Source organism: Vulpes vulpes, chromosome 3 (assembly GCF_048418805.1).
Source record: "Vulpes vulpes isolate BD-2025 chromosome 3, VulVul3, whole genome shotgun sequence".
NCBI classification, from domain to species: Eukaryota; Metazoa; Chordata; class Mammalia; order Carnivora; family Canidae; genus Vulpes; species Vulpes vulpes.
In genome coordinates, this window is record NC_132782.1 from 92,315,450 (window position 1) to 92,328,464 (window position 13,015).

Below are 13,015 nucleotides of genomic sequence, written 5' to 3' on the forward strand. Positions count from 1 at the left end.
GCATGGAGCCTTCTTCTCCCTCTGCCTATGTCTCTGCCTCTCTCTCTCTCTCTCTCTCTCTCTGTGATGACTATCATAAATAAATAAATTTAAAAAAATAAAAATAAAAAAAAATAAAATGTTAGCAAGGGGACACCTGGGTGGCTCAGTGTTTGAGCATCTGCCTTTGGCTCAGGGCATGATCCCAGGGTCCTTGGATCGAGTCCCACATCAGGCCTCCTGCTGAAGGGAGAGCCTGCTTCTCCTCTGCCTATGTTTCTGCCTCTTTCTGTTTATCATGAATAAATAAAAATCTTTTAAAGAAAAAAGATGTGGGCAGCCTGGATGGCTCAGCGGTTTAGCGCAGCCTTCAGCCCAGGGCCTGATCCTGGAGACCCAGGATCGAGTCCCACGTCAGGCTCCCTGCATGGAGCCTGCTTCTCCCTCTGCCTGTGTCTCTGCCTCTGTCTCTCTGTGTCTCTCATGAAGAAATAAATAAAATCTTAAAAAAAAAAGAAAAAGAAAAAAGATGTTAGCAAGGTTGCATTCACCAATCTCTAGAGGAGAATCCTTTCCTTGCCTTTTCCAGCCTCTAGAGGCTACCCAAAGTCTTTGGTTTGTGTCCCCTTTCCAGCAATCCATCATTCCCACCAGTTTTTGTTGTCACATCTTCAACTTTGATCTTCCACTCCCTCCATTTTTTTCTTTACATAAATTAACTCATTTATTATAGGCTAGCAATGTTTCAAATGAAAAAAAATCCTTCAGTCTTCCAATAGTTGACTTTACTGTGACAACAGAAGTGGTCTTGTAGGGATCCCTGGGTGGCTCAGCGGTTTAGCGCCTGCCTCTGGCCCAGGGCATGATCCTGGAGTCCTGGGATCAAATCCCACATCGGGCTCCCTGCCATGGAGCCTGCTTCTCCCTCTGCCTGTGTCTCTGCCTCTCTCTCTCTCTGTGTCTCTCATGAATAAATAAATAAAATTAAAAAAAAAATTGGTCTTGTAGGTTCAGACACCACTAGCTTCCATTTTCATGTAGGAACCACAATGCCAGTTCATGTTTTCATCTTCGGTTTGTCACAGAGGGAGCACAAATGTACTTGGGAGTGCTGGCTTATTTCGATTTTCTTTTTCTTATTTTTATTTTTAAAGATTTTACTTATTTCTTTGAAAGAGACAAATCAGGAGAGGGGCAGAGGGAGAGGGAGTGCAGACTTTTCGCTGAGTAGGGAGCCCTACTAGAGACTCCACATGCCCCTCTGAATAGTATTCTATGAATAGTATTCCATGAATAGTATTTCAATTAATATTCCACAATATATTTATTCATTCTTCTACTGTTGTGGATAGTTTCTGGGTTTTGGCTATTGCAATTGGTGTTGCTGTGAACACCTGAACACGTCTTTCAGTAATATATGCACTTCTTTCAGTAAATGTATGCATTTCAGTAAACCTTTCGGTAATATGCATGAACTTCTGTTGGGTAAACATGGAGGAGTGGAATTGCTGGGTCCTAGGTATGCATATATTTAGCTTTAGTAGATACTGCAAGTTTTCCAAACTACTTGTACCAACTTACACTCCACTTGTATTTTAAGAGTGTTCCATATTTACAAAACTTACTTTTGCCTATATAGTCTATTGAATTTGGTTAAATTATGAAATAGAATGGATACCCACATGAATTGTAAAGCTATATTATGTCTTCAAAGTGGTTTCGCTGTGGGGATGGACAGCTTTTTTGTTATATCTCTAGAACTTTTCTTCTCTGTTCCTATGAATATTACTTAGTTGGGAAAGCTTGCAAAAACAGATCAAGAGATAGATTATCTGATTTGTTTCCCAGTTTTATTACTCATTTATGAGCTGTAATTTAAACACAAGTTTTCTGATTGACATAGGGTACAGTAAGCACTTAGCTAAGCACTTAGCTGAGCCTGGAAGCCAGATCACTTTGAATTTGGCTCTGCCGCCCGTGGGCAGTCACCTGGGCTTTCTGCCCCTCAGCTGCTGCGTCCGTGAAAGGCAAGACATTTGCAACCTCGGGGCATGGGCCAAACCAAGTACCGGGTAGGAACCGGGGCTGGCGGGGCCCTGAGTACCCAGAGCAGGAGGGGATGGGTCATCCCTCACTTCCATCATCTCCAGAATCGGCCTCAGTCTTCTTCGCTCGTCAGCTTTTACTCACCTGCAAGCCCAGGAGATCTGCATCTGCTCGCAACAGGTCTCACGTAAGTAGCAGAAAGGAGTAGCTCCAATCCGTCAAAACTTCTGTTTTAGGTCCTGTCGCAGAAAAACCAGGGGAAAAGAGAGCCTACAGTCTCTCAGCGCACGGCACCTACACACCAGTCTTTCCCTCAGCCTTTCAAATAGGCCGCTCCGGAACGACCAATCACTGCCCGCCTTCTTCCCCTGTCCGCCCGGCGCCGTCCAATCAACGCACGTCACCTACGGTTGACGGCGCTGCGGCCCCGACTTCCCTTCTGGCTCTTCCCTCGGTGGGTAAGGGCAGACAGGGAAGGCGAGGGAGGTTGAGGCCGGGGAGACGCCATGTTGGTTAAGGGCAGTGCTATGGGCCTTAGGGACTTTTTGAGAAGATAGGAAAACTCTAGCGTTTCCACGTATTCCGGAACCGTCTCCTGGCGTAGCACTGAAGGGTTTTTCCCATGGCGCCGCCTCTGGCCCCGCTCCCGGTGGATGTACCCGGGGAGGCCGGGAGCAGACCCACGAGAGAAAGCAGACCTGGGGTCGTGAGCTTCGCGGACGTGGCCGTGTACTTCTCCCCGGAGGAGTGGGGGTGCCTGCGGCCGGCGCAGAGGGCCCTGTACCGGGACGTGATGCAGAAGACCTACGGCCTGCTGGGCGCGCTCGGTGAGGCCGGGGTGTTCAGCCAGCACCTAGTAATCCGTGGGGAAGCGGTACTGATGTCCCCAGAGACGAGTGGGCTGAAATGTGGGCACTGAGGAAGCACCCTCATCCTCCCCTCTCAGGTTCTCAGGCGGACCCAATGTTTCCCCTCCGCAGGATTTTCAGGCCCCAAACCCGCTTTTATTTCTTGGGTGGAAAGAGAGGTCGAGGCTTGGAGCCCGGAGGCCCAGGATCCAGAGGCTGTCATCAGAGACAGGGGAAAGATAACAGGTACTTCAATTCAAACCCAGTATGGGACCTTTGAGAACCCCCTCCCGCAACACAGATCCACTGGACACAGTGCCCCCTTTACAGCCCCATCATATCTCCCTACACCTCGTCTTCAGAAAGTTCCAATCTCACTGCAAAATGGCTCAGAGAACCACTAAATTGGGATTTACTGCACCACTTAATTAGACAGGGAAACCCTGGTTTAGTGCAAAATAGAGCTTGAGTTGACAGGGCAGCCAAGGGAAAGGAGAAACACATCTGTAATTTGATTTTTAAAAATTTTTAGTTATTTATTCATGAGAGACACAGAGGGAGAGCCAGAGACACAGGCAGAGCGGGATGCGGGACTTGATCCCAGGACCCCAGGATCAGGCCCTGAGCTGAAGGCAGACATTCAACCACTGAGCCACCCAGGCATCCCTGTAATTTGATTTTTGTTGTGTAATATAATGAAGACAAGTGTTCTTTTTTGGATATTATGTGGATCACACGGTAATGATAGTGTCATTCATCAGAGATTTATTTTATTTTTAAAGATTTATTTATTTATTTATGATAGACACACACACACAGAGAGAGAGAGAGGCAGAGACACAGGCAGAGGGAGAAGCAGGCTCCATGCCAGGAGCCCAACAGCGGACTCGATCCCGGGACTCCAGGATCCTGCCCTGGGCCAAAGGCAGGAGCCAAACCGCTGAGCCACCCAGGGATCCCTCATCAGAGATTTTAAAGTCAAGAAAATGCTTTTTCTCTGCAGCCATGTCCTAATAAATGCTTATTCCCAGGTCTTCCTATGGTACTGAGAGTACAATCCAAGTGTAGACATTTTGGCAATGGCCCTGAATGGTACCAAGGGACATCATTGAATGGCTACTTTGCAAAAGGATCATAAACAGGTTCAGGACTGTAAGCTCTATGAGGGCTGAGACCATCCTACCCTTACTGCCTGACATAACAGTAGAGCTTAAATATTGTTGACATCTCCATTTATTTCCTGTTTTCAGAGCTTTCTTGCATTAACACCATCCAGACGATGAAATCCGCTTTTACTCCAGGATAGCTTTCTAGGCTTGATGAGGCCCCAGTCTCAGAACCTGCCAGATACTCAGACATTCATGCTACTTCCCAGGGCAGGCCACTGTATGGAACTATGGAATGTGCTACTGAGTTTCAAGTTTTATCTTTTCCCATCCCAAGATCCAGGGATGTGAGTGAAGAAAAAGAACTGAAGAAGAGTCCAAAGCAAAAAGAGATGGAGCATGAGGAACTGTCTGAGGAAGTGTCTGTCGAGGAGTGGTTGCCATCCAGCAGGCCCCCCTAGTCACAAAGCTGCAGGCCCGGAACTCTGCTGGAACTCTGGGCAGAGCCCTATCAAGCCTTGGTTCAGGGGCACTCCAAACCGTAAATCACCCTACTCTTGCTCAGACTGTGGCCGCAACTTCAGTTACCCCTCCCTCCTGGCCAATCACAAGCGGGTCCACTCTGGGGAGCGTCCCTTCCCCTGTGACCAGTGCCAGGCTCGTTTCTCCCAGCGCAAGTACCTGCTCCAGCATCAGTTCATCCACACAGGTGAAAAGCCCTACTCCTGCCCTGATTGTGGGCGATGTTTCCGCCAGAGGGGTTCCCTGGCCATTCATAGATGGGCTCACAGTGGGGAGAAGCCCTACCCATGCTCAGACTGCAGAAGTCGCTTTACTTACCCCTACCTGCTAGCCATTCACCAGCACAAGCACACAGGTGAGAAGCCCTATAGCTGTCCCAGCTGTGGCCTCTGTTTTGCCTACAGCTCCCTGCTGGCTATCCACAGGTGCACACATACAGGCGAGAAGCCCTACCCCTGCCCAGACTGTGGCCTCCACTTTACCTACTTGTCTCTCCTCAGTCACCAGTGCATTCACTCCTGACAGCCAGCCCTTCACCTGCCCACAGTGTGGGAAAGGCTTTAAGCGCAAGTATGCCTTGGAAGCCCATCAGTGGATCCATTGCTCTGGCAAGAGGCCAAGGTGGCAGGGACCCACAGTAGGGCATTCAGAGCCGATCCTTGTTTTGGGAGACCAAGATCCCCCAGTTCATTTCCGGTATTTTTCAGATATATTTCAAGAATGTGGGTGATAGAGCTCACAAGAGATGATTAGTTTTCTTTGGAAGGGAAAAGGCAAAGTTTATGCCTGCGAGGGATAAGGAATGGAAAGGAAGTAGCATTTAAAGAAAACAAAGCTCTGAGTTAAGGGAGCACGGAGCTGGTCCTTTGGATGGAGGCAGGAGTCTGAAACTTGGGAGAGTTCTTCCCTGCAAATCATTCACCTACCTGGCTTTTTCCCCTGGATTGTTCTCTCCCATAGAGCATTCTGCTTTCTGGCCTGTATATCTCCTGTTCCTCAGAGATGGGGTCCCCGAGACACAAGAGCCTATTAGAGGAGTCGGTACCCTCTGAGTATCCCCTGGAATAGAAGGCACACCTAGGGCCTATCCCCAATGGGGGAAGCTCATCCAAGGCTTCTTTTAGCCAGTGTAGGTGAAATTTTTGGCAAGGAGGCACATGTGGTATCAAGCCACTGTTGGCACTCTTTGGTCTTAAAATCCTAATGGTGACCATAGGGAGAACAATGGCTTCAGGTGGAGAACTGTCCTGCCCCATCTTACTCTGCACATAGGTATACAAAAGTGTCCAACTTAGCTTAAAGGTTTTTCCCCTCAAACTTTTATGAGTTAGTGATTGCAGTGTTTTTTTTTTCCTTCAGATATTAGCATGTTGTCTGGATTTTACACCTTCTGAATAAAGATGTGTTCTTGGGGACGCCTGGGTGGCTCAGCGGTTGAACGTCTGCTTTCGGCCCAGGGCGTGATCCCAGAGTCCTGGGATTGAGTCCCACATGGGGCTCCCTGCATGGAGTCTGCTTCTCCCTCTGCCTGTGTCTCTGTCTGCCTCTCTCTCTGTGTCTCTCATGAATAAATAAATAAAAATAAAAAAAGATGTGTTCTTGGGCCACAGCAGCGGGAAACATAATGCCAGCACTTTTGTTTAAGAGAGTAAATTACTTGTGATTAGACTTGAAATCAAGGCCAGGTATCTCCAGTCTAATTTTTATTATGCTTGTATGTGTCAGCAGTTAAATGTTTTTCTGACCCATTTTGATCTGCTAGTCTAACTTTTGATCAGGAGACTTTTTTTTTTTTTTTTAAGATTTTTATGTATTTGAGAGAGTGCACACAACAGAAGGGGCAGGAGGAGAAGCAGGCTCCTTGCTGAGCAGGGAAGCCTGATGCGGGCCTCCATCCCAGAACCCCAGAATCATGACCTGAGCTGAAGGCAGCTGCCTAACCAACTGAGCCACCCAGTCGGTTAGGCCAGTAGGACTAAGGACATCTCCATGCCAGGAGTCATACTGGGGGAATCAACTATCTCTTTGAACTAAAGAACGCTCTTGGAACCCCTGGGTTCCAAAAATGATCATTAATGGAAACTGAGTGTTATTCCACCTAACCACATAGCCTCTCCTGAATTGGTAGACCTGGATTCCAGGTCAGGTCAATCTCTACTAGCTGTGTGGCCTTAAGCATGACATTCAACCTTTCTAAGCCTTAATTGTCTCAGATAAAATGTGAAAGCACCTCACATGTCATCATTTGAAGAACAAGTGGCTGAGTGCCCCCACAACATTTTATAAAATTTTTCTTTTTTTAAAAAATTTTATTTATTTATTCATGACAGACACACACAGAGAGAGAGAGAGGCAGAGACACAGGCAGAGGGAGAAGCAGGCTCCATGCAGGGAACCTGATGTGGGACTCCATCCCAGATCTCCAGGATCACACCCTGGGCTGAAGGCAGCGCTAAACCGTTGAGCCATTGGGGCTGCCCCAAATTTTTCTTTAAGAGTTGTAAGGGGATGCCTGCATGGCTCAGTGGTTGAGCATCTGCCGTCAGCCCAGGGTGTGATCCTGGAGTCCCAGGAGTGAGTCCTACATCGGGCTTCCTATATGGAGCTTGCTTCTTCCTCTGCCTGTGTCTGCCTCTTTCTGTGTCTCTCATGAATAAATAAATAAATAAAATCTTTAAAAATTAAAAAAAAAAAGTTGTAAGAATTGTATGAGAAACACTCATGCCCATCATCTAGATTCCACAGTTATCTATATTCTAGAATTGTGCTACATTTGTAGATCAATCCATCTCCTATCTGTTCATTTATGCATCTTATTTCACAGTACATTGCAGGCATTTTTATACTTCATCCCTAAACACCTGAACACAAGGCTAAGCTTTACATAATAAACTTTGGCTCTCCCTTAAAATTCAAATGTACTGCAACGCTTGGGTGGCTCAGCAGTTGTGTCTGCCTTTGGCTCAGGGCGTGATCCACCGTCCTGGGATCGAATCCCATATCAGGCTCCTTGCATGGAGCCTGCTTCTCCCTTTGCCTCTGTCTCTGCCTCTCTCTCTCTGTGTCTCTCATGAATAAATAAAATCTTAAAAAAAAAAAAAAAGTTCAAATGTACTGGGGTGCCTTGATGGCTCAATCCATTGAGTTTTGCCTCTTGGTTTCAGCTCGGGTCATGATCTCAGGGTTGTGAGATTGGAGCAGGGCCTGAGCTCAGTGTGGAGTCTGCTTGAGATTCTCTCCCTTTCTCTCTGCCCCTCACCCCGCTTGCACACACACACACACACACACACACACACTCTAATAAAATGTTTTTAAAAAACTCAAATGTACCCTGTTATAGACAAGTAAAATTTATAAATTATAATTACCTTTGTATGTTTTATAACTTCTTTTAATTATATCTGATCAAGATTCTGGAACAAACATATACAATTTGGTGGCCAATAAAACAATTTGAAAGTAAAAGCATCTTTGAATTTTTATGTTTGGCTGGAAAAACAACATGACACTGACCACTTAAGATGGTGCAGTTTTAGTCTTATAGTCTTTTTTTTTTTTTTTTTTAAGATTTTATTTATTTATTGAGGGAGAGAGCACAAGCATGGGGAGAGCTGGAGCGAGAGGGAGAAGCAGACTCTCTGCTGAGCAGGGAGCCAGACATGGGGCTCAATCCCAGGACCCCGGGATCACAGCCTGAGCCAAAGGCAGACGCTCAACCAACTGAGCTACTCAGGTGCCCCTAGTCTTATAGTCTTATTACTTAACACCGAAGTTTATTGTTTAGTTCCATTTCCTTATGTTTTCTCCATCCCTGGTGTGAAAAGAAGCAATTTATAACACAGTACCCAAGTAAATAAAGGTATTTTTTGGTCTAGATAAAATCCTCTGGGGATGCCTGGGTGGCTCAGCAGTTGAGCGTCTGCCTTCGGCTCAGGTCTTGATCCCAGGACTCCCAGGATCACACCCTGAGCCGAAGGCAGACACTCAACTGCTGAGCCACCCGGGCATCCCTGTTTTGTTTTGTTTTTTTTTTTAAGGCAAAGTTGATTCTCTGTTTAGAAAGAGACTCCTATGTGAAGATACGATTTTCCTTATTTCAGTTCTACACTATTCACCACAATGAGTGCGGTGAGGCCCCTCCAGGACTCATGTTTTAAAGTTATAAAAATAAGTAATTATTGGGATGCCTGGGTGGCTCAATGGTTGAGCATCTGCCTTTGGCTCAGGTTGTGATCCTGGGGTCCTGGGATTGAGTCCTGCATTGGGCTCCCCGCACAGAACGTGCTTCTCCCTCTGCCTGTGTCTCTGCCTCTCTCTGTGTGTCTCTCATAAATAAATGGGTAAAATCTTAAAAAAAAAAAAAAAAAGTAATTGTTGAGGTGAAATCAGCAGAAGTCATACCAAAAACCAGAGTATTCCAGGTGAAAAACAGCAAGGGTGGGGCAAGGAAACAAAAGATGGAGAAGGTACTAGCTTGGTCAACAATGAAGAACATTTGGGAACATAAAGGAGAGATAGCAATGTGCTAGGGCAGGCAGGAGAGCCAAGCAAGGAATTCCAAGGCTCCCAGGTTCCCAGACCAGACAATGGACTGCTGTCAACAGAGATGTAGGTTTTGTTTGTTAATCCCAAGGACCAGCCCCATGTTCACCAAATAGCATCTGGCCTCCTGCCTGATGGCAGGAATAGTCCCAACGGGGATGTCTGGGTGGCTCAGTGGTTGAGTGACTGCCTTTAGCTTGGGGCATGGTGCCGGAGTTCCAGGATCAAGGCCCACACTGGGCTTCCCTTGAGGAGCCTGTTTCTCCCTCTGCCTATGTCTCTGCCTCTCTCTCTCTCTCTCTCTGTGTCTCTCATGAATAAATAAATAATTTTTAAAAAAAGGAATATTCCCAATATACTATTAGATACAGCTATCTAGTATTTATAGTCCAATGCCACAAACTATTAAGATGATCCATCTTGACTAAAAACTAGAAAGATAACTGAATCTCGGAAGCAGAGGATACAATGCAGTACAGTAGGGAAGTCAGACCCTGGATGACAGCTGAGGCCCAGGCAAGTCTGGACAGAGTAGACCATAGGGTCAAGGAAGGATTCCCAAGGGAAAACAGTAATTTGAGATTTGATGCTATCCCTGGTAACTTAGAACTTAAAGAACCAATGGGATGCCTGAGTGGCCCAGTCAGTTGTCTGCCTTAGGCTCAGGTCATGGTCCTGCACTCCACATCAGGCTCCCTGTTCAGCAGAGTCAGCTTCTCCCTCTGTCCCCCACCCCACTTATGCTCTCTCTCACTCTCCCTCAAATGAATAGATAAAATATTTAAAAAATAAAAATTCAGAAAACACAGATAATGCAAGGAGAAAGGGAAGACACTTAGAAAATTTTTAAAAGGCAAACAATGACAATGGCAATCATATTACAATACATACATTTATCAAAACATGTACACCTTACATTTACAGTGTTCTAGGTCAAATATGTTTCAATAAAAAAGAGCAAACAGTTGACAAGAAAGGAAACAATCATAGCATGTATAGGAATTGTTAAGATATTAATTAATTAATTCATTCATTCATTCATTTATTCATTTTAGATAGAGCTCCTGCAGCAAGCAGGGGAAGAGGCAGAAGGTGAGAGAGAAGAACAAGCAGACTTTGTGCTGAGCTTGGGGCTCGATCTCACCACCCTGAGATTATGACCTGAGCAGAAATTAAGAGACGCTTAACTGACTGAGCCACACATGCACCCCAGGAAACCTTATAATTTTTTGCATTATGTTGGGAAAAGAGGTGAGGGAGATGGGGCTAGAAACTAAGCAAGTATCATAGCAGGATGCCTAAAAATAATTTCTAAAATAAATATATCAAGAAACAACAGTAAAAGCATATTTTTTCAAAGAGGTTTTTTTTTTTTTTTTTTAGAGTGAGAAAGTATGTGTGCACATAGGTGGGTGCAAGCAGGGTATGGGGGGCAGAAAGGGAGAATCTAAAGCAAATTTTTAAAAAAATAAAAGCTCAGGACGCGTGGGTGGCTCAGTGGTTGGGTGTCTGCCTTTGGCTCAGGGCAGGATCCCAGATTCCTGGGATAGAGTCCTGCATCCAGCTCTTCGCATGAGCCTGCTTTCTCCCTCTGCCTGTGTCTCTGCCTTCTGTGTCTCTCATGAATAAATAAAATCTTAAAAGAAATAAATAAAAGGTCTATTAGAAAGGCTAAGACTTAAAAGTGTATTGATCCAGTTTGTGAAGACGAAAAAGTCCTAGAGAGATGGTGGTGATGGTTGCACAACAATGTGAATGTACTTTTTTTTTTTTTAAGATTTTATTTATTTATTCATGAGAGACACAGAGACAGAATGAGAGGCAGAAACACAGGCAGAGGGAGAAGCAGGCTCCATGCAGGGAGCCCAACGTGGGTCTCAATTCTAGGTCTCCAGGATCACACCCTGGGCTGCAGGCGGCGCTAAACAGCTGCGCCACCGGGGCTGCCCATGAATGTACTTAATACCACTGAACTGTACACTTAAAAATGGTTAAGACGGCAGTGAAATATGTCAGACACAAAAGGACAGGTATTTTTTTTTTAAAGATTTTATTTAATTATTCATGACAGAGAGAGAGAGAGAGAGGCAGAGACACAGGCAGAGGGAGAAGCAGGCTCCACGCAGGGAGCCCGACGTGGGACTCGATCCCAGGTCTCCAGGATCAGGCCCTGGGCTGAAGGCGGCACTAAACGGCTGAGCCACCCGGGCTGCCCAAGGACAGGTATTATATGGTTCCACTTACATTAGATACCTAGAATAGGGAAATTCATAGGCACATAAAGCAGATTGGAAGTTACCAGAAGGTGGGGAAGAGAATGAGAAATGACCACCTAGTGGATTCTGTTTCCTTTTGCAGTGGTGAAAATGGTTTGGAAATACTGATGAAGAATGCATGGCATTATGAATATAATTAATGTCACTGAACTGTACACTTAAAAACAGTTAAAATGGCAAACTATTTCTTGTACATTTTACCACAATTTAAAAAAATAATGTAATATACCAAAACCCATTGAACTGTACAATTTAAATGCATGGATGATCTACTGAGTAAATTTTATCTCAAAGTGGTTAAATAAAATGCCTTACACAAATGTTCACAGCTGGGGCACCTGGGTGGCTCATGGTTGAGCATCTGCCTTTGGCTCAGGTTGTGACCCCAGGGTCCTGGGATTGAGTCCCGCATTGGGCTCCCCGCAGGAGGCCTGCTTCTCCCTCTGCCTGTCTCTGCCTCTTTCCATGTCTCTCAGGAATAAATAAAACCCTTAAAAAAAATGTTCACAGCAACATAAAAGGTGAAAACAAGTCAAATTTCTATCAACTGAGGAATGGATAAATGTGGTATATGGGTATCCCCTCACTTCTTCTTCTTCTTTTTTTTTTTTTTTAAGATTTATTGTATTTGAGAGGGAGAGTGCACACGTAAGCGCTGTGGGAGGGGGCAGACGGAGGAGAGAGAAACACAAGCAGACTCTGTACTAAGCACAGAGCCAGACTCGGGGCTCAATCCCACCACCCCAAGATCAGACTTGAGCCAAAAACCAAGAGTTGGACATCCAACCAATTGTGCCACCCAGGCATTCCCTTTTCGAAAGCTCCCATTAGGCCACTTTGCTTTAAGAAAAAACTATATTAGTACCTGTTTTCACTAACTAAAAGAAATCTGAAGAAGATTTTTATTTTTACAGAGGCAGCTCACACCTCGAGCAGCGAGAGTGGTGTGGCCAAGCTCTGCATCAAGCTACTGTAGCTTTGAGCTGTGTGATCATCTGTGCTTGATCTAGTATGTGCATCTTTTTAGCAAGACGTGTCCTAAGGTATCAGTAAAGTGTAAGAGATTTTGTTTTGTTTTGTTTTAAGATTTTATTCACTTATTCATGAGAGACAGAGAGAGAGAGAGGCAAAGACACAGGCAGAGGGAGAAGCAGGCTCCATGCAGGGAGCCCGACATGGGACTCGATCCCCGGACCCCAGGATCACGCCCCGGGCCGAAGGCAGGCGCCAAACCGCCGAGCCACCCAGGGATCCCCTGTACCTGGTTTCTATCTCGGCCGTCCCCAGGGTTCGGCCAGGGTATGTGTATCTCCTGCAGGAGCTAGGAACCCGATTCCAGATGCTGCCGTCGAGAGGCATAGGGGGAGACCGCAGAGGGAACAACTCCGAGTTCTAAGGATGCCGAGGATCGGTTCCAGGTGACAGAGGGGCGCTTTTCAACGACCCGCCAACCGGGGACGGCGGCGCAGCCTCTTCCTGCTCTGTGAGCCAATCAGCGGCCGCCGGGAAGTGCGGGCAAAGAGCGGTACTGGAAGCCACGGCTCACCCATCTGTCTCGAAGGCAGGTCGGCTCCGCCCCCCGGCCCACTTCTCCCAGTTCCATCTCTGCCTCACCTAAAAGCCCCACCTGCGGCGGCCATTGTGGTTGAGGGCAAGTGGCCGCTGAGGCCAGAGAAGCCAGACAGGCGCCATGTTT

At 46.2% G+C, this 13,015-nt stretch overlaps 2 protein-coding genes and 1 pseudogene across 6 annotated transcripts in view; 2 read left to right on the top strand and 1 right to left on the bottom strand.

The window, feature by feature from the left end:
- PRR14 (proline rich 14) overlaps positions 1-2,330 on the bottom strand; it is a 58,028-nt gene extending 55,698 nt beyond the window's left edge. Inside the window, exon 1 of the mRNA XM_026011181.2 lies at positions 2,170-2,330. The gene's annotated coding sequence lies outside the window, so the exon portion shown is untranslated. The remainder of the gene's footprint in view (positions 1-2,169) is intronic.
- A 157-nt stretch (positions 2,331-2,487) lies between these two features.
- LOC112929346 (zinc finger protein 785-like) lies at positions 2,488-7,966 on the top strand. 5 transcript variants are annotated; one of them, XR_012000580.1, is made up of 4 exons: positions 2,488-2,852; positions 3,006-3,119; positions 4,124-4,856; positions 5,861-7,966. XR_012000580.1 is itself a non-coding variant. In XM_072753482.1 (3 exons), exons 1-3 carry the CDS (start codon positions 2,648-2,650, stop codon positions 4,328-4,330), a joined length of 333 nt encoding a protein of 110 aa, XP_072609583.1. In that variant the 5' UTR covers positions 2,488-2,647; the 3' UTR covers positions 4,331-7,966. The 5 variants fall into 5 exon arrangements, 3 of the variants coding, with proteins under 3 accessions (XP_072609583.1, XP_072609582.1, XP_072609581.1); XR_012000581.1 differs by having other exon boundaries at positions 2,513-2,852; positions 4,124-4,688; positions 5,861-7,195; XM_072753482.1 differs by having other exon boundaries at positions 4,317-7,966.
- LOC140598291 (uncharacterized) lies at positions 4,379-5,231 on the top strand (annotated as a pseudogene).
- Positions 7,967-13,015: the final 5,049 nt, after the last annotated feature.